At 41.2% G+C, this 25,382-nt stretch overlaps 1 protein-coding gene across 1 annotated transcript in view; it reads right to left on the bottom strand.

The window, feature by feature from the left end:
• Nucleotides 1-25,382, bottom strand: part of IPMK (inositol polyphosphate multikinase) — a 48,331-nt gene that overhangs the window by 18,471 nt on the left and 4,478 nt on the right. Inside the window, exons 2-3 of the mRNA XM_061373846.1 lie at nucleotides 24,666-24,751; nucleotides 5,603-5,699 (exon numbers count right to left, since the gene is read on the bottom strand). Of these exons, the coding sequence (XP_061229830.1) occupies nucleotides 5,603-5,699; nucleotides 24,666-24,751 (183 nt within the window). The remainder of the gene's footprint in view (nucleotides 1-5,602; nucleotides 5,700-24,665; nucleotides 24,752-25,382) is intronic.

Consider the following 25,382-nt stretch of genomic DNA (forward strand, 5'->3'; position numbering starts at 1 on the left):
AAGCCAAAGGCGGCAAACATACTTGACATTAGCTCACTAGATATCCCCTAAGGAAATGCGGGACAAATACAGAATACAGCTCCTGGTAGGGAGAGTGTCACCTGAAGTGTGGGTGCCACTTTTTCTATTCAAAGATTTTACACAAAGGTCTAATTCAGTCAGACACCAGCAGTTTTGCAGGGCTTTGGGGAGCCACTACTAAATCCAGGGGAGTTCATGTAACCTGATAGCTATCTATTATTAAAACAAAAACTGTAAAAGTTTAAGCATCACCCTTCACACCTATTCTTTTTGCATGTTATGGAAATCACTCTAATCAATAGGTATATGTCATCACTCTAAAGCAATCCAGAAAACAACTAAATGAACCTAAAGGGTTTAAGTACTTAGCTCTCAAAAGCACTTAGCCAGAGGTATGCCATGGGAGGTAGGGAAAGAAAATAAATACAGAAACACCTCAGAAAATGGTTGCAATCCTTCGCCACCAAATCCAAAATGCTCTGGAATATATAGCAAGCACCTCTGGACTCGAAGCGCTACAAATACAAAATTATACAGATTGCAAGTTACTGCAAATTACACAAATTGTTTAGATGCAATGTTCTTATCAACCCTAAAATATAACTGTATATAAAGTAGTGTAAAACGTCTATTTCCACAATGCAACAAAAAGTCAACCCATAAGTGAACCCATAAAAACTTTAAAAAGCAGAACTTAAATCTCTCAAAACCTAGCATACCTCCTTTCAGGAAACATGCAGGCAAGATAGTCACGCCCTTCCCACCAAAGGCACTTGTAGAGCACCCATGCTTATCCTCTGCCCTCTACTCCACTAGAACAAATCCCTCTTTTTAAGCATATGGCACCAACATTCAGAACCTCCAATGTATTTAGAAGTTTTAAATATCTGTTAATTTTTAGTTCCCCATCCATTTAATATCTGTTAAGCTACAATATCTCCCTTATTGACCTCCTAAAAATGTAACAATTACTATTTTTAAAAGCATTAAAATAACTTAGGAGCTAACACTAGCCCTGGGAAACACTAATTACTTGGCAAAGCCTGTGAATTATCCAGAAATGACTCATCTCTCTCACTTTTTTGGAATTGCTAAATCTTCATCACTGGCTAACTGCTAGCTCAGAATTAAGACTGTTACACCTGTTCAGTGCACACCCCTACTCTCAAAAAGCTTTTTGTCCTTGTGGGGAGAGCAATGCCACCACAAAGCATTATACCAAGTTAATTACAGCTTCAGAAAAATCCATCCAAGTGTTTATGCTTCAATTTTCCTGGCACTGTTCAGTTCTTATCTGCACTGTGTTCAAGATCTACAGTCTTCTGAAACAGACCCTAAACCCACAATATCAGAACATATTACACCTTGCAACACTTATTCCTACAATATCTCAAAGCACTGAGACTAAAGCAAACAAAGTAATCTTCAGATTCAGACATTGGGAGGTATCACTACCTTTTGAAGTGACGCTCTGACCCCATGTGTCCTTCTCAAAGTCATCAAGTGCAGCTGAGCCTAGATAACTGGAGAACTCTCCTTCCTCTCCTTTTGTTAAACAAAAAACCTGCAGATTTTTCAAGCAGTTCAGATTTTCTAAATTATTATGCAGTACACTGCTAACCCAAGATGCTTCTGAAAATCATGCATTTGCCATTTAAGACCAGGTTAAATTAAAATCTCCTTCAGAAAAAAGAATTTGTAATGATTTTTTTATCTTAGCTTTGGTTCGTAATCCTGACTATATATTACAAGGATTTAAACAAATCATTCCCCAGAAGCTTGCCCTCCCCCTGCTTGTATTTTTCAGTGGCAGGGAAGGAGGCACCAAGATGTGGTCTGACATATTATTTACATATTTTATTACAATCCCAAAGGAGATAAGCACATACATGTTGATGCATTCAGTCCTAACTGGAATCAGAAGTGACAAACTGAAGTGCCTGAATTCTTCTCATAACTTATAAGACGTGCCTCAAAACATATGAATAAGCAGGGAGAAGCCTCAGTTGCTCCCAGCAACAAAAGGGGGAAGGAGAGAAGGAGGGGGAAAGGAGAGAAGGAAGGGGGAAGGAGAGAAGGAAGGGGGAAGGAGAGAAGGAAGGGGGAAGGCACCCACATTTTTATAACAACTTTTCCAGTTCTTGATTAATCAACTCCAAATACTAATGATGCCAGTGAATGCAAAGTTTAAATCAACTTGTCTCACTCCCATTTTAGTTTATTTTAGAGACATGGAGTGTCACCCGACTCCTGTGCAGCAGCACTAGGTAATTTCAGCATAGCAGGACAGTATTTTACAAATTTTATTGACACTGTATCAGTCCATCTTTTCTGTCACACTTCCTATAATATCACTTACATAAATACATTTCACCCCTTTTAGCTAGCTATTTCATCCACTCATCTACATTTTCAGCATAGACTGATGCTTCTCCCCACATACTTCTCTAAGAAAATAAACTCCTTGTGTTCCTCCACCTTACCCACCACAGTTGCTGCTAACTTGTCACATAGAATCATAGACTAGTTAGAGTAGAAAAGGACCTTAAGATCATCAAGTTCCAACCCCCCTGCCATGGGCAGGTACACCTCACACTAAACCATCTCACCCAAGGCTCTGTCCAACCTAGTCTTGAACACCCCCAGGGTTGGAGCTTCACAACTTCCTTACGCAACCTATTCCAGTGCCTCACCACTCCCACAGTAAAGAGTTTCTTCCTTATATCCAATCTAAACTTCCCCTTTTTAAGTTTTAACCCGTTACCCCTTGTCCTGTCACTACAGTCCCTAATGAAGAGTCCATTCCCAGCATCCCTGTAGCCCACATTCAGATACTGGAAGGCTGCTATGATGCCTCCACACAGCCTTCTCTTCTCAAGCCTGAACAGCCCCAACTTTCTCAGCCTGTCTTCATATGGGAGGTGCTCCAGTCCCCTGATAATCCCCGTGGTCCTCCTATGGACTTGTTCTGACAGTTCCACGTCCTTTTTATGTTGAGGACATCAGAACTGCACACAGTACTCCAGGTGAGGTCTCACAAGAGAAGAGTAGAGGGGCAGCATCAACTCCTTCAACCTGCTGGTCACACTCCTTTTGATGCAGCCCAGGCTACGGTTGGCTTTCTGGGCTGCGAGTGCACACTAAAGCTGGCTCATGTTCATTTTCTCATCAACCAGCACCCTCAAGTCCTTCTCTGCAGGGCTGCTCTCAATCTCTTATCTTTTTTTACATGAAAACTCAGAGACAGTCACAGATCAAGGTCAGAGTGGTCCTAAATTAAGTTACTCTGTTTTTTTCCTAGCACAAACCTACAATTCTTTTCCTTTCTGCATGAACCTACTCAAACTCTCGATCTTCTACCCAAGGTAACAATTATGATGCTACACATATGAGACACCATTTAGCAAAGATCTCTCCCTCTTTCCTGCTTAGCTCATAAATAAAAGGAACTTTGTAAGAAACAAGAACACCAATGGCATCCTCTCTCTGCCGTGGCAAACCATTGGTCCTCCACACAAATACTCTTTAAAAATACATACAGTTCAGATCTTGCAGCAAGCGGTTTGGTAACTGACAGATTGTTTAATTTTATTTTTGGTTTTTGGAAGTCACCTATGCCCAACTAAGAAATAATAAGGAATTACTGAGTTCACTATTCAGGTTGTACCGAATCTGTAGAACACCAACTGCCAGAGGAAAAGTCATGCTTCCAAATGTCAGGACTGCAAAAGCCTACAAATACATCCTCGATCTACATTTAAGAACTAGGTATCTTTTGAGCAGCTAGATTCCCTCATCTAATGTCACTGGGACACACCACAGCACATAAGCATATTGTTCAATCTTTTGAACCAGAGCTTTGTTCATGGGTAATTTGGGGGACAGGTAATAAACCCATCCCCACCTTTCCCAGAAATGTCCCCTCTCCATGTCCCTCCTCTGTGCGATTACTTCCCCTCCTCCTATTTTTCTGAACTTGCTTCCCTACTTTTTATGAGTCCAAATGCAACAATGCTGATTGTTTGCACCTCTGATGCCAAGCACCAATGCACACACAGAGATGAATCACAGGTTTTCCTTCACACCTGGCATTAGCAAAACCACATTTGCAAATACCTACTAAACAACAAATGACTCCCAACATGAATGGTAATCTCCGTAGCTTTGGATGTATCCAGCATGCGTGCATTCTGTTAAGCTCCACCGTCTCCAACATATTTGACGTCTATCAAGACTACACAAAACTGATTAATAATACAGATAATGGAGTTGGCAATGAAGTGTTTTGTTTGAACCTCAGCCACAGCTTTCTATAAAGAGGGCTCCTGATGGTATACTATTTCCAAGAAGCAAAACAAGCAAAATCAAAGTTAAGTCTTCCTTTAAATAGTTATTCCTACCAGCTGTGTCTGAACTACTATTGGAGACCTGCCAAAATTCAGCCCCATGGTGCACACTACTAGTCAACGCCCAAAGTAAACTAGGCATGTGTTGAATTACTGTATCTTGGCTAAAACATGTATTTTTATAACTTAAGATCATATTGTGAATAGAAAAAAAATATTTGCAATTTGGAGGGGACATTAAGTGAGCTCCATGACATACATAAAATTACGAGGGAAGGAAAAAGCTCCAGTAGAGCTATTTGAGTTAGTGCCAAATGCAAAAGCGTGAAAGGATATCTGAGCCAAGAAAGTGCTGGGTACTACCACAATTCTCCTTGCATTTATTTTTGCTGAGTTTAGACAATGTCTTTGGACACTGTCTTACTACTTTCTTGGGAAAACAAGTCTATCAAGTGGCAACATGAGCAAAAGAAGGCAATTATATTAAGGGAGCCCAGCATCTAGTTTTGGTGGCCATGCATTTAAATAGACTTAATGGCATCCTTTTGTTTACCTGTGTTCCAGAACTCTATTTCCCCAATGTGAATAATAAAAGTCCCCATTGATAATATCTATTTTCTCTTGAAAAGACAATCTCCCCAAATACCTTTTTCTTCTTGGCTCCTACCATGTTTTACAAACATGAAGTTAAGATATCAGAGCTTCGTTCCATTCAAACAGAGGATGACAAGCAGAGATCCCCAGAATGGGGAAATAACTGATGAAATAACTGCTTTGTATGATATGGCCTGGTGATGGTATCCAATCTCTGCAGATCCAGCAGCAGAGTCCAGTTTGAACACATCCCCTTAGGCCCCAGCCTGTCTACTTTTTCCTCCTTACACACCCACACAGTGCCTGACTCTTGCTCTGATGGTCTGACCAGACGTCAACATGCAACTTGCCCACTCCTCTGACATGACCCAGACTAGAGCAGCAGCTCCAGGCAATATGCATCAGGTCCAGCTACTCAGGAAGTGTTTGCCTGACAAACAGCCATGAGCCATCTCCCTGGGAGGAAGACCCCAAGGACCTAATCCAGCCAGGCAAATAGAAACTGGAACCAATTGTTAGAGGGAACATTAGTGAGTTAGAAAGCAAAACCAAAAAACCTACGGAGCTCACAACTACCAAAAATCAGTCTTCAGAAGATCTCTCCAGGAGGTCTGGATTAACAGATAAAATTAGAACAGTACCATTTGGTGCAGTAGGTGGTGACCAGACACCAAAGTATTTTGGCAGATATTCTCGCAGCTCCAGAAGAACGCTGTCGCAACAGTCAGAGTCATAAACCTGAAATAAATTAGGGAGGGGTGGAGAGATCAGTTTAAGACATTCATTTTATACTTTCAATTGTCCCATAATTATAATTTCTTAGTCTTTGTTTTCATATGTTTAAGATTTCTACTTTGCATTTAAAAAACATATAAGATGAAGATGATAATTATCACAATCCAACATAAATGAATGGTATACCTTCTTTCAAATTTAAAAGTGGAAAAAAAAATGTATCAACTCCACGCCTAATTTATGGCTTCACTTGTGTAAAAATTCTAAACTGTAATTGTCAGCATCAAAGCCTATTTAGCAAAAAGGGTGTTTTCCCATCCTGAATCCAAGACTGTATAGGATTACTACACAGCATCATATATCTGAAGCTTTTTTAAGTTACATCAAGTAAAGCATATAAGCTCAGCCTGGATCATATTCCCTCATTTCCTCCAAAGTAACTCATCCTGTACATCCATCACACAGAAAATACACAATTCAGATAGATTTCTTTTCATATGCTTTAACGCTTCCAACAATTTCTGTAAGAAAACCAGATCTGGGTATATTCCTGAAAGAGTAAAACTTCAGAGAGTTAAAACAAAGCCTTGGGTTCTATCTTTACAGAATCCCATGACTGTCACCAGCTTGCAGTGTTAAGAGGGTTTCAAAACCATTCCCTTGACCAGATTCACCTCACCCCACCTCACCTGAATATCTAGTTACAGACATAAGGGATAGCCTACAGCACAGTTCAACATGCTTGGCGAACTAAAAGATTTATATCCACACAAGTACAGGTTACAATGATTATTACTGCATTTAGGAACCATCCCATCCTAATTGCCTTGCAGCAATCCCAGTTCTGATGCTATCAGACTTGTGTTCTGTCCTGCAGCAGCTGCACAGCAATATCCACACACTGTGCACACCAGTGACCAGGGCAAGCCAACAATTCTGCTTTCACTTCGCACAATGCACAGGAGTGCAGTCAGAACCAGCTGCAAACCCAGAAGCAATGCAAAAAAACATTAAGGTGTTAACTGAGCTCTGCAAAGTTGGCTCAGCTAGTCGCTTCGAGATCCACATTTAACTATGGTTGGGGAATATCTAGTGATGGAAATGACAAAGGGCAGGTATTGTAAAAGACATGCCTTAAGCATTGTAGTATTAACACACCTAGGGAGGAAAAAAAAAGCCAGACCTGAAGTCCAATTACTATTTTAGAGCATCAAGGCAAGCCTTGGCTATGATCACTGATGCTGTTTAACTCTAGACAGAGCCTCATGCAGCAGCAGAATGTTAAAATTAGTCAGTGCGGGTTTGTGCTATATTTAGGTTTCATCACAGAAACCTCAAACTGGGCGAACTCAAATCACCAGTGTGCTTCAAATGCACAGTGTTGTTCCATAGCCCTTTAGGCACATTTAATAGGGAGCTCTCCTGGGTTTGTAACAGCCGCTACTCTGACACCTTTATGCTAGCACTGTTACAGGGTAGTGACCAGGAAGGAAGTGATACAACCAAACCCACGCTAACTTTTCATTACAGCACTTAAGTTGAGCCATTCATTTAACTAACTCATAGTATAAAACCCCTTTTAAAGACCCTAAAGAAAGGGCTGAATCCTCAAGGCTCAAACCACACAAGTACGTGCACAGCATGATATAACACACTGACATGCACCTACTGCCACACCCCATACCACTGTGGTTGCTATCTTAAGCATACAAAAGTTGCTGGGTGTGTATCTTACAAGTCACAGTGTCACATCACAGGGCAGTGACCTCTTTTCACAAGTCCTAGTTGTGGCAAGCTGGCATAACCTCCAAGATCTACAGGTAATTGTACATCTAGGACTACTTTTCCTTTGTGTTAACTCAATATGGTACAGTGACACTCTTGTGCTCCAAGACAAAAGAACTTGCTTGTCCCCTGGCATCAGTGGCTGCTGTTTATTTTTATTTATGCAACATTTCTTTGCTGAGCCTAAGGTGTTGCCAGCAGAAGACACTCCTTTCCCCAGAAGCCTGCAGTGCAGCTTAATTCTACTAGTTTAAGGAAGAACAAAAAATTAAGGGTGGGAGAGAAGAGAGAGAAAAGATTAGCACCACTCAGATGCTGAAGCAGAGACTCATCCACTGCTATCTTTTGGAATATAGTTCACTGCTCCTCACTGTATAGAGGACTGTTTCTGGGCCAGGAGTCCAGCACTGACTGGTGAAATTACTTCACACTGTGGGTATTTTCACACAAGTAGTAAAAAGCCAATTTTCACTTACTGTGGTAGTTTATTATTGTAGCACCTCACAGCAAAGACATGGAATCGCATTGCATCCAGCACAAATACTCTTTTCTCAGGTGAATTTAAGCAGAAATGTGAGGCAGTAAACTATTATGCAGTATCATGGTCTTTACATGGAAGCAAGTACATATATTTAGGACAGGTCAAAGAGGAGAGAGATGGAAGCAACAAGTGCAGCAGATGAGGAGAAACACTGAATGTAACTAGGAAAAAAAAACAAACAGGCAAACATAGTAAGAATTCATTTGTTTAACCTATTGGTAAGAAAGTTCTGAGAAAGTGACGTCAGGAGACAACTTACAATTTTTAAGAGACAGTATTCTTGCTTTGACTCACCTTCTAATCACCAACCTAAGACAATTAAACCTAGCAACTTAGCAAGTAGCCAGGAGTATGCTCCTGTACATTTCAAATAGTAGGATACAATAAAGATATTCAAATAATTTATAATGGGGTGTAATAGCCCAAAGTCAGCACCAAATGAGGAAAAGAGCTCTAAGAGCGGTATCTTCCAAGTAGTCTAGCCTTTAACACACTGGTATCAAGACATTTTAAACAGAAACAAAACTCACAGTAATGCATTTTTCAGTATCATTAATTCAGCATAACTAAGTGCATTATTTCTGTCTCTCAAGAAGTTATCTTGCTCCCAGAAACAGTAATAAATTCCCCTCATCAGTTTGACGTAACATATACAAAGCACTTATTTGACCTTAATATAAACTTCAGTTTCTCCCTGTAATGTATTTGCATGTCAAACAAGAATAAGCACTCAGTTAATAAAGATCAGAGGAAGTCATTTGGTGTGGGTAAAGCAACAAAACCAGCTATTTCAGGAATTGTACTCCTTCATATGCAGGAAAACCATTTCTGCTCATTAGAGCGGGGCCTTATAAACAGCACCCGCACCATAGCCATTTCTTCCTATTTCATACAACCTGCAAGCTATACATTTAGATGTCATTCAGAATGCCAAATATAAATTTATACATCACAAAACCATCCCTAAAATTACACAGGATATTAACTGTGCAGCTCATGCCCTGAAATGTATCACTACCAATACTGCTGAAAAACTCATGGAAAAGTCAGGTTATCATTTAACCCAGGACAATTTTTAGAAATAGACCATTCTATTTTTACTTATATCAGCAATATTCCAAGTTCATTTCAAGAAGCTGCACTTTCTTTTAGTGTAAAAACAGGTCCATTTTTCCAGCACACACTTACAAATGTAAGTTATTTCTGCTTTACCGGTAACTGTACCGGTTCTGAGGCTATCAGACTCATGTCCTGTCTTGCAAATCAGCAGCAGCCACACCAGCATCTTCATCCAACAAATCAAGAACTGCAAAACAATTCAGTGTCAGCTCAGCCAGGGCAGATATCCCTTCTATGTATCACAGGCTACATTATTCCAACAGTACAAACTGGAGACACAAAATGTAATAACTGTTGGGCTTAAAAGCAAGTAAACAGGATGCTGACATCTGGAAAGCTCACAACACAACCATTACAAATCACAACAACTAACTCATAGGAAGAATATGCCCCAGATATGTCCTGAGGCAGCTCAGATAGTCTAATAGACACTATGAAGTCATAATTTCCAGTTACTCAGGACTTTTTAATTCTGAAGCAAATTTACCATCCCTTAGTTTTTAATCCAAAGTACACTCTGTTTTGGTAAGTCTGATCCAAACAGATTCATCTGATTTTTAATGCAAACAAGAGCTGCTTGGGAGAACAGTAATGCTCTTTTCCTTATTTAAAGCAGCACAACGTTTAGGTTTGTTTTCTAAAGACCAGCTAATCACATAAATCACAAAGCGAGAATAAAACAAATGTTTAAATTTCATCAGGAAACTAGTTCTGGCAGTACAGACCTGTCTCTAATTGTCTTGACAAAAAAATACATATTGACAAAAATGTAGTCTAAAGATAATCTTCTAAAGTACACAAAAGAGTTGATTTAACAGAATATATATTTTATATTTGCATTATTTTAAAGCTATTTAAGTAGGAAACTTTACATGCCAGAGTAGCATGTCAGTCTGAAACATCACCTTTTCTTACTGCAGGCTATCATAGTGTCCCTTAAAAGCAGCAGCACTATAGCTTGCATAGTATCAGCATACACAACCAGCTGTCATCATCAGGCAGAAAGTTCAGCTTCCAATATGTTTTTGGGAGCGGGTCTTGAGGGGTGGGAAGCAGTTAATAAGCCATGTGCTCAAATTAGCAGATGCAAGATTTACAGATGATAGTGCAACCTTAATTCTGCCTCCCAATGTGTACGCATTATATTACAGACTTTAATTACCTGAGTGTACACTGCATTTCCCTGCAGACTGCTACATCACCCAGTTACACCAGGCAAGTACAAGGGCCAAAAAAATTGAGGTTGAAGCAGCAGCTGTGATTTAAGCAACTCGTAACTGCTTGGCTTTACAACTCGGATAGCTTCTTTTTTCATAGTACCACCACCATGGTCTGACTTGCGAGTGCCCACAGTATTTGTTTCAACAAATATGACTGGAATTGAGCCAGCTTTGCTTATATTCAAACTATCTGATATCAGAGTAACTCCAAAAGTTAAATATTGGTGAATGCTGTTCTACTAAATGCTATTATACTGAATTGCATATTTTACTAATACACCATAATACTATACAAGAGATCATCATCATTATTCTCACACCTACAGAAAAAAAAAATTAAATCAGAATATATTCCCACAATCCGATCACATAAATGGATTTTCAAGTAAGTAGGGTGCACACTTGTGACAATCATATCGTTCTTCCAAGTGTCGGGGATGGAAATTACAGCAGTTAGCCATCTCACCTTCCAAAAAAAATTAAGGCTGTGAAAATAACTTCCAAAAATCTCCCAAAGAGATACTTATTTGGTCATGTTTATCAACCAGTCATTCTCTAACAATGCCAAAAAACAGTAGGGCTTATTTCATCCACTTCCACATGTTTTATGTAGTCAAATTTAGGCTGACTCTAGCAAGATTTGCAGCCCCAGGCATGGAATCATCTTTACAAGAGGCAACGCAAGCCCTGACCCATTTCTGAGGATGTGGCAGAGCTTCAAAACTTCAGCAGACAGAAGAAAAAAAATGAAAAGGCAGCACTCAAGCACAGCCATTACAGAAATGCTGAACAAATAGCACAGTGGAGCTGCATGGGAAGAGCTGCAGGAGCCAGACACCATACACGAGTCACTCTGAAACAGTCAGAGGTACGTTTGATAGAGACAGACAGATGCAGCCCCTCTTTCTTTCCAATAACCACTTAGTGCAGAGGCAAGGCATTTAAGTACTCTAAATGACATAAGCAAGTACCTGACGTTGCCCCATCACAAGCAAAAAGGGTTGTTTCCCTCTTCACAGGACAGCAAGCTCCCTTCTCATCTTTCATCCCACAAGATTTCTGGGCAACTAAAGATTAACAACAACGCAAGTTTAAACTATTTCCTTCACTCACACCGCCCCTACAGCTAGACAAGACACCCAGCTGACGACTGAGCAGGGCAGTGGGCATCAGGATGTTTTTGGTCAAAACTGGAAAATTACGAGATCACGTTTCATCAGGAATCTCCTGCCACAGAACTGAGCTTCCTCTTGCCTTCAATCTGTCCTAGATTCACAACTCAGCAGCCGAAACAGATGTTACATTCAGCTTCAACTGTGCAGGAGCTGGGGTCTTCCATCAACTTCAGAGTTCTTTGAAGTCAAAGATAATTCTCCTTTGAGGATGTGCACCAAGCCAGATCCCTCAAGCACCACTATCACCTGTTAAGCAGTCTCCTAAGTAGGTCATGAGACTCTTTGGTGAATATAGTCCAAAAACACATGGCAAACTGCACATCAAGGTCCCTACTCCAGAATGTACGTTCCCTTGGTTCAGTTATGTCAATGTGCATCAAGATAGACTGGAACAGAGTTCACATTAGGCACTCTCCACCAGAGACCAAAATAAAGAGAATCCATCCTAAAAAAAAAAAAATAATCCCAGCCTAAAAAAAGGCATACTACTGTCAGTCATCTGATAAGGAAGTTTCAATTTTAACACACTAAATACTTCTCCCATTCTTACTTGCTCTTCCTTCTTTGAAAACACTTACCATTCACCCAATAGAACTGTAGTGATGCTGTCCTCAAGTTACCCACTGCAAAAACTCCAGCTACCAGCAGCCAGAGATCCAGGAGATTTCAAAACAAGTCAAATTGCTTTGCCAGTTCATACCTCCTTTGAAGTGTGGTATGATCAGTTCTCATCTATCTTTACAACTTCTGTGCCAAGGACAGCTCTGTTACTCCAATGCATGAAGTGGGACAACAGGAACGCTGCTTTGCATTTTAAGGAAAGACACAGACCTTGTCAGAAACCACCACCTTGACACATCCAAGTCCTCACTGATGCAAAAGCAAGTTGAACAAAGACAGCAGCCAGAGTGTTTTCATACAACTTCCTGCTTCAGGATGATGATGTTTTTTTAAAGCAACTCCAACTATTCAAGAGCTATCAAAAGCTCCTCTGCCAACAACAGACTCTACCTTGCAATGAGAACATCTGACACGACAGGGCCAACTAGTACTAATCCTAATAAAACAAATGGACAGAGAAGAATAGCACCTACTAAAAGTAATTTTAGTTGATGGCTTATGATTCTATGAAAGTATGCAATAGCTCCTTCCACAAGGACTAAAAATAACACCCCAAAAGCTATTCTCATATTTTCTACTGAAATAGAGAGGTGTTCAGTTGCTCAATAAGATATACTAACATCAAAATAGAGGCATTTTTTTGTTTGCTTTGAATAATTAACTCTTTGGAGTCCCACTGTGCAAAACTGGAAGTTACGTAATTAGCTGTGAGCCTACATGTTTCTTTTACTCATCAGTCTGATGGACAAGCATACTGGCTCTTGCTTCCCAAACCTGCAACCAACCTTCCTGCTCACCACTGGCAAGGAAGGAAAGAAGCAAGGCTAAACTGTGCTAGAAAACAGAAAGAGAAACCGAAAAAGAACAGTAACAATACCACTACAAAACCTTAGGAAGACTTTGATCAGTGTCTGCCCCAGTAAGGCAGTCTGGGTAATTGGATTCAGTAACACTCAGTCATGGTAAGCCAAGTAATTTGTTTTGCTTTGTCAGTAAAATTTATATACACACGTACACGTACATATATTTATATAATACGCACACGCACTCAGAAAAATATCAAAAGACTCAAAAAGAATTGCTACCAAATTGCTCCCCAAGTATTGACTATTACAGGAGTTTTAACAAGCATGTTATAAGCAGTAGGACATTCAACATAATCATGGAATCAGCTCAGTTGGAAAAGACCTTTAAGATCATCAAGTCCAACCATTACCCCATGACTGCCAAGTCCACCACTAAACCATGTCACTAGGGTCCTTATCTACATGTTTTTTGAAGACTTCCAGCAATGGTAACTCCACCACTTCCCTGGGCAGCCTGCTTCAGTGCCTGACCATCCCTTTAGGTGAAGAAATATTTCCTAAAATATCCAATCTAAACTCTCCCTCGTGCAGCCTTCCCATTTTCTTTTGTTCTATCACTTGTTACTTGGGAGAAGAGACCAGGCACCTCCTCACTCCAACCTCCTTTCAGGCAGTTGTAGAGAGCAATAAGGTCCCCCGTGAGCCTTCTCTTCTCCAGACTAAACAACCCCAGTTCCCTGAAACATTCCCCATAAGGCTTATTCTCCAGACCCTTCACCAGCTTTGTTGCTCTTCTCTAGACCCTGCTCCAGCACCTCAATGTCTCTCTTGTAGTGAGGAGCCCAGAACTGAACACAGTATTCAAGGCGCTGCCTCACCAGTGCTGAGCACAGGCGGATGATCACTGCCCTGGCCCTGCTGGCCACACTATTGCTGGTACAGGCCAGCATGCTGTTGGCCTTCTTGGCTGCCTGGGCACAAGTTGGCTCATGTTCAGTGGCTGTCAATCAGGACCCCCAGGTCTACCGAGCATCTTTCCAGCCACTCTACCCCAAGCCTGTAGCATTCCATGGGGTTGTTGTGACCCAGCACTTTGCCTTGTTGAACCTCATACCATTGGCCACAGCTCATCGATCCAGCCTTTTCAGATCCCTCTGCACAGCCTTCCTACCCTCCAGCAGATCAATGCTCCTGCCCAACCAGATGTTGTCTGCAAATTTACTGAAGGTGCAATCAATCCCCTCATCCAGACCATCAGTAAAGACATTAAACAACGCTGGCCCCAATACCAGGCCCTGAAGGGCACCACTACTGACCACTTGCCAACTACACATAACACCATTCACCACCAGTCTTTGGGCTCAGCCCTCCAGCTAGTTTTCAATCCACTGAAAAATACGCATATCCAGGCCATGAGCAGCCAGATTTTCCAGAAGATTGGTGCTGGAGACAGTGTCAAATGCTCTAGTCAAGTCCAAACAGACAATGTCTACAGCCTTATCAACCAGATGGGTCACACTGTCATCGAGGGTGATCAAGTTGGTCAAGCAGCACCTGCCCTTCATGAACCCATGCTGACTGGGCCTAATCCTCCAGTTTTTCTGGATGTGTTGTGATCTCAATCAGTATGACCTGCTCCATGACCTTCCCCTGCACTGACATCAGGCTGACAGGACTGTAGTTTCCAGGGTCTTCCTTCCTTCCCTTTTTGTAGGGAGATGTGATGCTGGCCAACCTCCAGTCCTCTGGGACCTGCTCACTAGACCAGGACTGCTGATAAATGATGAACAGTGGCTTGAACTCGCCTGCAAGCTCTCTTGGGTGGAACCCATCTGGTCCCATAGACTTGTGTACATCTAAATGGAGCAGGAGGTTACTAGTCATTTCTTCCTGGATTATGGGGACTTGAATCAGCTCCCATTTTTGCCATCCAACTCAGGAGACTGAGTACCCTAAGGATAGCTTGTGTGACTCTTAAAGACTGAAGCAAAGGCAGAATTAAATACCTCAGCCTTTTTATCATCCTTGGTCACTTGGTTTCCCCTAGTATCTAGTAAAGGATGGAGATTCTCCGTGGCCCTCTTTTTATTGCCAATATATCTGTAAAAATACTTTTTATTATCTTTTATAGCAGTGGCCAGATTTAGTTCCAGCTGTGCCTTTGCCTTTTTAATTTTCTCCCTGCATTACCTAACAATCTCTTTGTACTCCTCATGGGGTGACAGTCCCTTCTTCCATAGGTGATAGACTCTCTTACTTTTTCCCGAGTTAGAGTAGTATCTCCTTGTTCAGCCAGGCTGGTCTCTTCCCCATCAGTTTGATTTTCAGCACATGGGGACTGCCTGCTCCTGCACCTTGAAAATTTCATTCTTATCCAGCCTTCCTGGACTCCCCTGTCCTTCAGTAATATTTCACAAGGGGTTCTTCTCAACCAGCATCCTAAATAGGCCAAAGTCAGCCCTACAGCAACCTAAGGTGGCAGCTTCGCTGACCTTCTTCCTGACCTCTCCAACCATCAAAAAATCTATTATTTAATTTTGCCCCAGACAGCCTCCAACCAGCGCATCACCCACCATTCCTCTGGGAACAGCAAATCCAGCCAGGCATCTCCCCTGCTTGGCTCACTCACCAGCTGGGTCAGGAGCTTATCTTCCACACCCTCCAAGAACCTCCTGGACTGTTTCCTCTCCGCTGCATTGTATTTCCAGCAGGCATCTGCTAAGTTCAAGTCCCTCATGAGAACAAGGGCTAGCAACTGTGAAACTTCTCCCAATTGGAGAATGCTTCATGCACAGCTTCATCCTGGTTAGGTCGTCTGTAACAGACCCCTACTATGGTATCTGCTTGGCTGGCCTTCCCCCTGATCTTCATGCACAAACATTCAACCTTCTTGCTTATAACATTAAGTTCCAGGCAGTCAATGCATGCCCTGACATACAGGGCAACCCCATCACTTCTCCTTCCTCACCTATTCCTTCTGTAGCTGTCCACTGCAGCACTCCAATCATGCAAACCATCCCACCACATTTCTGTGGTGGCAACTATGCCATGGTTTTCCTGCTGCACAATGGCTTCCAGCTCCTCCTGTTTGTTGCCCCTGCTGTGGGCATTGGCATATATTCATTCAAGTTGCCCTGTGTATCTAGCCTCCAACAGTGGCATGGCACCCCCTGGCTCATTTCTAGCAAGCCTGGTTTTACCCCTTCTCCCTTCGAACCTAGTTTAAAGCCCTCTCTATGAGCCCTGCTAACTCCTGAGCTAGAATACTTTTCCTCCTTTGGCACAGGCATATCCCATCTGCTGCCAGCGGGCCTGAAGCATGTAAATTAACCCATGGTCAAAAAATTCAAAAATTCTGACACTAACACCAGTGCCGGAGTCTGGAATTAATTTTCATGATTTTCCTGATGTTTCCACTGTTATTGCTTGTAACTGGCAGGAGAGATGAGAAAGCTACTTAGGCCCCTGAACAAGTCTCCCCGCGGCCCTGAAGTCCTTCTTGAGACCCTTCAGCCTTCTTGTTGATGAGACTTCCTCAGTGCCCACCTGAAAGACTAGTAAAGGATAGTAACAATATGTAATAGAGTTTTTAATTTGCTTATGGTTAATCTGGTACCTGGATGACCAAGAACATTATATTCCACCATACACACTGGTGATTCACATCTCTTTGCATACATAACACATATCTTTATGCAACATTCTCATATTACAAGCCTCTTTTTTTTTTAATCTGGAAATTGGAATTCTTATTTTCAGAAACTGAATATATTTTCCTTTTCTTTCAAGGAGACAACCTACCCCTTCTTCAATCCCATACTGGCAGCCCACCAGCCATATCTTACTTTTAAAAAAGTTTATTATGCACAAAGTACCGTATTTTCTGTGTAACACCAACATACCTTTAATGGGTTTATCCATATTCTGAAATATTCCTAACTGAAGTTTAAACTTGCATGACCCTCTAGCACAGCAGGAGCACTGTACTGTAACTTAATCCAATTTAACATACTGTGGATATGCACATTAAAACTATGCATTATTGCTTTATTGCTTTACTTTCAGCTAATCTACTCTTGGGAAAGAATCTTCCTCAGAATCAGGTTGGTAGGAGAACTGGATTGTTTTTTTTCATGTTTTCTTACATAGCATGGACTGTAGACTACTAAGTAGTAGTACTCCACCCAGTAGCTCCCCGATAGCATCAAATTGCAATAATGGCCTTTTACTGTCTCCTTTTATGAGGTTTTCTTAGATTTATTAAAGCAGGTTATAGTTTATTCTGTGGTATACAATATACAAGGAGCACAGCAAAGAGATTCTCACTAGACCCTTCTAAGTTAACCTTCTACCACGCAGCGAGTCCCTTCCAAACTGATTTTGCTACAGTGTACAAGAATCACAAATCTGGCATATACTTTTAAAATCTTACTGTCCTGGTACAGTAGTTAATAGTGGTCTGAAGTACAAAAAGAAGTGTTTATAGGACAGTAGTAGGAACTCATCAAATTCTTAGACCTACACTTCATCTCTCTTAGACAACTCCTAATGAGAAGCAGATTTGGATACAAGCTGCTAGTATTTCAAAATTGGTCAAAAAGACATTTTCTTCTCATTAGCTGAGGAGTACTGCATGATCTTTCTTTTATAACAGTGTTTCTGTCCAGGCTTGTGGTTTAAAGAATAAGAGTATGAGGCAATATCACACACTGGTTTTGGGTAGTTACATTTGCTTCTTTTCCCCAGCAAGACAGAATCTCTCCCAGACAGATTCTCAGCAGGAGGAATGATGCCACAGGCAGAAATGGGCTGTATCAGAATATGCTCACTGCATTTGCAAACAGGTAATTTGTATACTTCAGTACAGGTGCCTCTTCTGGACACGCGGCAGGAACTGGATGTACCAGAATGAGACACGGCCAAAGATAACCATTCAGGAACTACAGCTCCGAACGTCATATTAACAAAAAGTTTGAGCACAGCATTGCATCCCCAAAATAAGATGTTAAGAAAACTGTGCATCATATTTTTCCAAGCTTTGTCCTTACAAGACTGAAAATCAGAACCTTAGCTGGAGACTTGATCACAGGATAAGGATATTTTAGTACACAATAGCAGCATGACAACCATCAGCCATTCCTTTTTCAGTCAAGGATAATCATCTAAATCAAGACTATAAAGCCAGTTAACTGAGTTTACAAAATAGGGTAATTCATCCTGAAGCAAGACACTTCCAATCCCTCTCCTTTTCCGTCACTAGCAGAGAACAGTTGACAGAACACAGGCTGCCTTATCATGATTTGTGCTATATAGGCTAAAAGAGGGCTGAGCTTTATGAGTCAGTTCTTGCAACTCCATGCAAAAGCTTCCAGGCCAAAACACATCTTTCAGGCTGCTGGCTTGATTTTATGCCATGGAGGGGGAGGGAAGTCACCAGAAGTCTTCTGCACTGCCTGAAGCTGCTTGAATACTAATTAAAATTAGACAATGCAAAAAAGAAGAAAGCATCAAGCAGCAGTGAAAAGCCACAGCATAGGAGTAGTGGCAGGTTATTGACAATCAAGTAACATAGTAAGGAGAAAATTATTGATAATGGTCCAAGCGGGCACACTCCCTGCACATTTCTTCTCTGTAACCACAGAAGCACAAGGAATTACGTCTTCGAGAATATTAACATAATTGGGTCTTCACTAACACGCTATCATCTAGTCAAAAACTCAAAGACTGTCACAAGACAGATGGCAGAAGTTGAACAAACAATATTAATTCTGCCTTATGTCGGATTGTAAAATGAGTTAGTAAATTCTTTAGGGGAAACAAAACAGAAAGACAGGTCATTGCCCTATTGAAAACTGCATTATAATGCAGCCAACAAAAGTTCAGAACAACAGTTGTACAGGCTATCGTGAAACCATTGCTTCCTAACCTTCAAGTGCTTGACTCTCACCTAACTTAAATCTCTTTTGCATGCCGAAACTATTTGTGTCTCTTACATCCTGGCTTTGTTTTCAGAACATGCAACAAGAGTGAAAAACAATTTCTATTATCTACAGAGGTAACAGCTTCCTTGCATTCATATTGTATGTCCGCAGGGCTTGAACCCTGAACTTTCAGACTGCTGCTATGGCAGTTAACAGAGCCATCATTAATTGGCAATGGGTGGAAGATCTGTTATCCAGAAGGGCCATGTGATTAGGCTGATTATCTTTTCCCAATGCTACGTGGGGTAAATCAGCTCCCTTGGTTCCCAAGCAGTGGGACAGAGACAGAAGGCTGCCAGAGCTGAACTGGAACTGGGAGAACCCCATCTACCTTGTCATTCCAACCCTCTTTAATCACCCTTGCACTCTGGGACAAAGATATCTGAGAATTTGGGCAAGATTTGCAATAAACATTCTCAGAAACCTTATAGTACTGCAGGTATGTTATTTGGAGTCATAACTTTTATTCCAAGCCATGACCTGCAGCCACTAGCAAGGGGGGGGAAGTGATGGAAGTTGTCCATGCTGCCAGAGCTTTCTCAGGACAGTTTTCAGCAAGGAGGATGAGGGAGAAGGTATACTTATACCCCAAGCATCCCACAGTCACCATAGGAAAGCAGAAGGGCAATTCAAATAAAAGTTTACAGGAACACTGATTGATCTGTGAAGCATAAAAACCCAGTTTATTACCTACTGCATTAGCAGGTTTCGAAACTTCAGTATGCCATGCTCAGAATAGGTACACACAGTAACAAAGGTTTTCAGCCCCACTGAGGGAATGCCAGAGTGAAAGAGCTGACATTTCAAAAGAGTTCAGCATCCTTCTCTTGTTCTGTTGAAAATAATAAACACTCAATCTCTTAGTGCTAAACACACAGCTTTTAGGAAATGGTAGTCATGAAGGTAACGTTAACAACTGTAAATTCTCTCTTCCCCAGTTTTAAATAATTGCAGCCCAAGCTCTATGCTCTTGTGCCTGCAAAAGCAGTTTGCCCTATTTAAAGCTTGACATTCCAGCTTCCTCCCCCTCTTCAGGGCACCAAGAAGACAGTTTCTGCAATACTACATTCTTGATGTGATAAATTAAGAAAAATCCCTGTTCTGAAGAGGACAGCTCTGAAACAGGAAGACAGAGTTATGCTAGCACACAGTGCTCTTGGGTACAGCCTGGCTTGTTTGAGACAAGAGCTCTGTATGCAGCTAAGCAGGGGGTTTCACCTCATACGGTGACTGCACTAACCTTCTCAAAGGGTGCTTTCCTCACAGTTCCCAACTCATCTGCCAGAAGAGATCACCGTAGGAGGGTTGATAGGTTTCTTCCCTTTCCTCTCCCAACACTGCTGAATTAAATCAGAGTGCTCCACATGTATAAATGCACCCTGGCATAAAGCAGGCTGAAGCCAAATACTAGAACACACTGAGTAGTAGCCTGGTTCTGCGGATTTCTTAGCATGCATGTGTAGGCAGCATACCATAAACACATACTGCCTTTTACATTTTATATGCTTTAATGGAAATGGGTCACCACTACATAATATATTATACTACATTTTTAAACAATATTTTTCTATGTCCACATCTCTGTATACTGTTCCCTCCTGAAACTCCTTTAAAAAGTCCTTTAAAGGGCCCCCACCACCTACAGGCTCTCGCCAAGTATTTCCATTAGATGGAAACAACAGATCATCAGTGTAAACAGACCTTAAAAAAACACAACCCTTCTACTCCAATTTTTTTCCCCACTCTCTTGCTGCTCATACCTACTGAAAACGGAACATCTTGTAGCTACTCAAGGTGAAAACACTCAAAATTTTTTTACCCAGGTAAGGGTACCAGAAGACCTGGTGAAACACTCCATAATTATGCAGCCTGTGTTTGTAAAAAGTTCATGCCCTCGGATACAAGAATGGAGTTTGCAGGAACAAAATCAAAATGTTAATTATTTTGAATTGATAATTACTGGTATTTACAGAACCCAACAGAAAGTGGACATTACCACTAGGAAGTCACACTCCAGTGATAAGTTAAGCAATACATAGTAAGTTATTAACAGCGACTACAAATAGCTCATTGTTCTGCTACATTTTATCATAGAAGGTATTCACAATGATCTTGTCATACTATTGTCCCCCAACACAGAATCATGGCAAGCCATTTCCCCCATCAGTAGAGAATGACATATATTGCTGTACTAGAGGCAAAAGTTTGGTTTACTTGGTGAAATAACCTCTTAAGAAAGACCGCATGTATTTAGAGGGTTCGGTGGTTTATTTGTTGGGGGTTTTTTAACTGCTAATCTGAAAACACACTATAAGGAAAACAGAAAGGTAGCCTAATGGCAAGAATTACTTGAGAGATTTCCCAGATCTCCACTTTGACAGAGACCTGTGAAATTCTCCAAAATTTCCAGCTGTCTGCCATTTCTGAGCAAGTTTCAGATAGAATTTTGTATTACAGTGTCTCACGCAAGTTTCCATTCCAAAATCGAAGCCCATTTCTTTTGGGCTCTACCAGTCAGCACTCAGCTTGGTGCTCAACACAAAACAACCCATCAGTAACCACAGAAAAAAACTGGTGATTTGCTAACACAGACTATGACCTTCTGTCATATTCACACATCCAGCTAAAAGCAAATCCAGCAGTTTCAGAAGAGAAGACTCTCTTGTCCAGATAGAATCATAGAACGGTTAGGGTTCGAGAGGACCTTAAGATCATCCGATTCCAATCCCCCTGCCATGGACAAGGATGCCTCACACTAGACCATATTGCCCAAGGCTCTGTACAACCTGGCCTTGAACATGAAGCATTTACACTTCTTTGGACAACCCTTGCCAGTGCCTCACCACCCTTGCAGTAAAGAATTTCTTCCTTATATCTAACCTGAACTTCCCCTGTTTAAGTTTGAACCCATTACCCCTTGTCCTACTGCTACAGTCCCTGATAAAAAGTCCCTCTCCCACCTTCTTGTAGGCCCCCTTCAGATACTGGAAGGCTGCTAGAAGATAACCTGGTATCAGGTTAAATATATCAGTTATAGTCAAACTTGTCTGTCAATGCCTCGTTAACTCTATTATGACACATTTCCTGCAGCCTTCAGCTCACAAGCACTCAGACTGCATGCTGAAACAGGGATTTCTGGTCACTGGCAGTTACCAGAAAACACTTCTGCCTCAGATTTGCAATAGCTGCTCTCCAGCTGTGAGGCAAGCTCATCTTCTTGCTACCATAAACTACAAAGATTCTCAGTTACTTCAGCCAAGGAGTTTCACTTCACCCATAAGTAAAAAACACCACTTGTTTCTGTCCCAGGTACTGGGGTACTAATTTTAATTCAAGGCCAGGGTAAGGTAGCATGCAAAAGGAAACAATAACTTACCTATCACTAGAAACAAAACAGTTATAAGCATATATGACAAAATAGACACAGAAATAAAGAAACAAGTGACAATTAATTCACATATACTAACTGGCAACCTTCTAGTGTGATCTTATCAATGGACTTGCTGTCTAGTCCTGACAAAGTGACAGCCTGGAATTCATCAGTCTTGTTTCACTTCTTTTGTTTCTGCACCGTTTCTCACCATCTCCTGCCTTGTAAACAACCCGTTGTGGTAAAACTCTCCTTCTCCCAGTTTCTGGAAGCTCATTAACTTCTCCAAGGTGATAAAAGTTTCTTCTGATTGTGGACCAAAAGATGCCTTGAGCTCAGTCACCAAAACAGGGCATTCCTGTTGTTGTTTCCACTGCTCATCAGATTAATCACTAAAACTGACAAAAGACAATCAACACAAGGAAGTTTTGCAGTCTTTTAAATAAGTCAAATCAGTTCATCTATGTTCAAAAAGCATCAACATAGCAAAAGGCCTTTCTCTCTTGGCAGCAATGAGCTACTCTAATCAGCTCAGGCTCTAGGTGTAACTGTACCTTACACTGAACCTCACAACCTGCAGTAATCCTCATCTTGTAACAACCATATGTAGTGCTTAGGTGCCTATATCCTGCATCACAAGGTTTCTGGCCAAGAGCAAACACGATAATAGTTAATCATTGAGAAGTGACAAATCCCCAAGACCTTTCTCCTGTACTTTCACCTATATAATGTACATGCATTTGCTCACCTTCCCTTCTCCCCCAAAAAGGCATTCCAGTCCACACACACCTAGTTGTATGTGCACCCTTCTCTTTCTCCATTATTTTTCAAGAATTACCCAACCCTTTTGCCAAATGCCTGATAACCAAAAAAATTCTGTGATGGAAGTAACCCAGCAAGGCCCTGGAAGACATAATGAAGTTAACTTTGCAACTTAACTAGCATTGAAACCTGACTTCTTCCCCTGTGACATGGCATAATAACAAGGGCACTAACACAAAACTTTTCCTCAAAGATTTTGGTCAAGGTCTTGCTCAAAGCTTGTCACACTAGTTTAAGCAACAGGCAAAACGATAAAGCCTGTGCTGTAAATGGCTAACATCTAAGCAATGCTCAAGCTTACCCCTCCTGCCCACTGGCTTTAGACAGTGATAGCACATTACTGTCCATACCTCAGGATTTCACAGAAGAGTAAGCAGCAGCCTGGCACTCAAAGGAGTATGCTCGAGCTTTCTCCTCCTACTGAAGAATTACCGCGCAAGCTAAATTGCAGCTTTCTAACCTCATCTAAATGACAGTCACTAAGAAAACTCAGAAAAATATTTACATTTACGTTTAACTGGCTCCTGCTGAGCTCCTACTAAGTCAAGAACTGCTGTTTTGTCTAGCAGTCCCACCATGAGAATTATCAAGTAATGATAGCATGCAAACACAATATTCTCTCACTGCACATCGCTTAGTCTGTTTTAATGTGAGACATTTCCACAAAATATCCAAGGTGTTTTGGAAACTTAACACCCTAAGAGGTTGGGGGGGAGAAAAATCAAGCAGCACAACACAAATATATATGAAATATATATATAAAAAGTCTCAAGACTCCTCTCTCATCCTGCATGATGAAGTTTTCCGTAGTTCTTTTTACCTAGTAAGTCACGGAAAGGGATGACAATCAAGCTGATGCAGAAAAAACGCACGATGGACTATCACGGGCAGGTAGGTTGGCAAGGAAAAGGGGTTCTAAGAACAGTTTTTGTGCATAAGAGAAACGACAGCTTTCCTGGTCTGTATTATTGAAGTTATTGATAAAGCAAACTGAAGATGAATAATAGGAAAAATACATCAAACTAAAGTTAAAACAACTGGAGAGTTTAACTTTCTGTTGACTTTATAAAGGAGCTGAGTTTTAATACAGTGAAGAGACCAACACTTCAAGCAAGAAACCAGACTAGACAGAACTGCGAGACATGCTAAATTTAGATGCAACAAATTCTGAGACAATCTGCAACATGAGAAAGATGGGATGAAACATACCATCCTTTAATCATAAATGGAGATCACACAAGGCTTTTCAATGAAATCTTAGATCCTGTGAAAAACCCAGCGTCCCATGAGCAAATGAGCAAGCTTAAATACGGTGAGTGAAGTAGATCTGTCATGGGGACAGACATCCACAGAGGAGAAAGGTCTAGACAGCACACAGATACCAAGACAGGGCCGTTGCTGACCTACTGTTCAGATATTTAGGTTTTACTTTCCCACCACAACAGGTTGGGAACCGTGTCTCCTACAGGAAGCACACCCATCATTTCATCTGCAGCCAGACAGCTCCCTCCATGCTGCAGGACCCTCACCTTGTTGTAGAACTCCTGCTCCCTGGGACCACGAGGTGGTGGCTGCAACTGCTTCAGGACAGTCCCATCTGGATGCTGAAGTATACCTAGAAGAGAAGTATCTCCTTCATGGCTTGGTTTTACAGGTTGCTTCCTCCCCACCCCAAACAGCAAATACACGATCAGGGACAGCCTATTTGCAAAGTTGTACTGCTTTCAGTATACACACAGTAGAGCTAAAATTGACAGCTCCTACAAAAAACCCTTAGTGGATGGCTGCTCACACTTTTCTCCATCTTTTTAATCTTAGATGATTTCCTCCGTCTAATTCTGCTCAAGGCCAACACAGTATTGGGATTTCACATTAAAAGTTCCACCCCAAAAAAATACATTAACTATGGAAGATTACATAGACACTCCCTTTTTAAATAACTGGTAAGTTTTTTTTCCAACAATGACAGTACGTTAAAAGACTTAGTACCAAGTTTAATGCATTTCTCAATAGCTAAAATATAAAAATGTGTTCTATGTATTTCTATACTAATGGCATAGAAAGAGCACTTCTATGTTACTAAAAGCAGCAGCCCCATAGCATCTAATTAGCATAGAGTGATATTATTTGTTATCACACATCATTACAATACAGAATTTCACCTCAGCCAAGCAATCACCTTCATTATGCACCAAAAAAGAGACCTCAACATACCCTCACAAAACAGCCCTAATGACTCTCCAGCC

The sequence above is a fragment of the Neopsephotus bourkii genome, unplaced genomic scaffold (genome assembly GCF_033783945.1).
Source record: "Neopsephotus bourkii isolate Nb327-2 ecotype Australia unplaced genomic scaffold, CSIRO-AGI_Nbou_v1 NB_1634, whole genome shotgun sequence".
In the NCBI taxonomy this organism is placed as follows: domain Eukaryota; kingdom Metazoa; phylum Chordata; class Aves; order Psittaciformes; family Psittacidae; genus Neopsephotus; species Neopsephotus bourkii.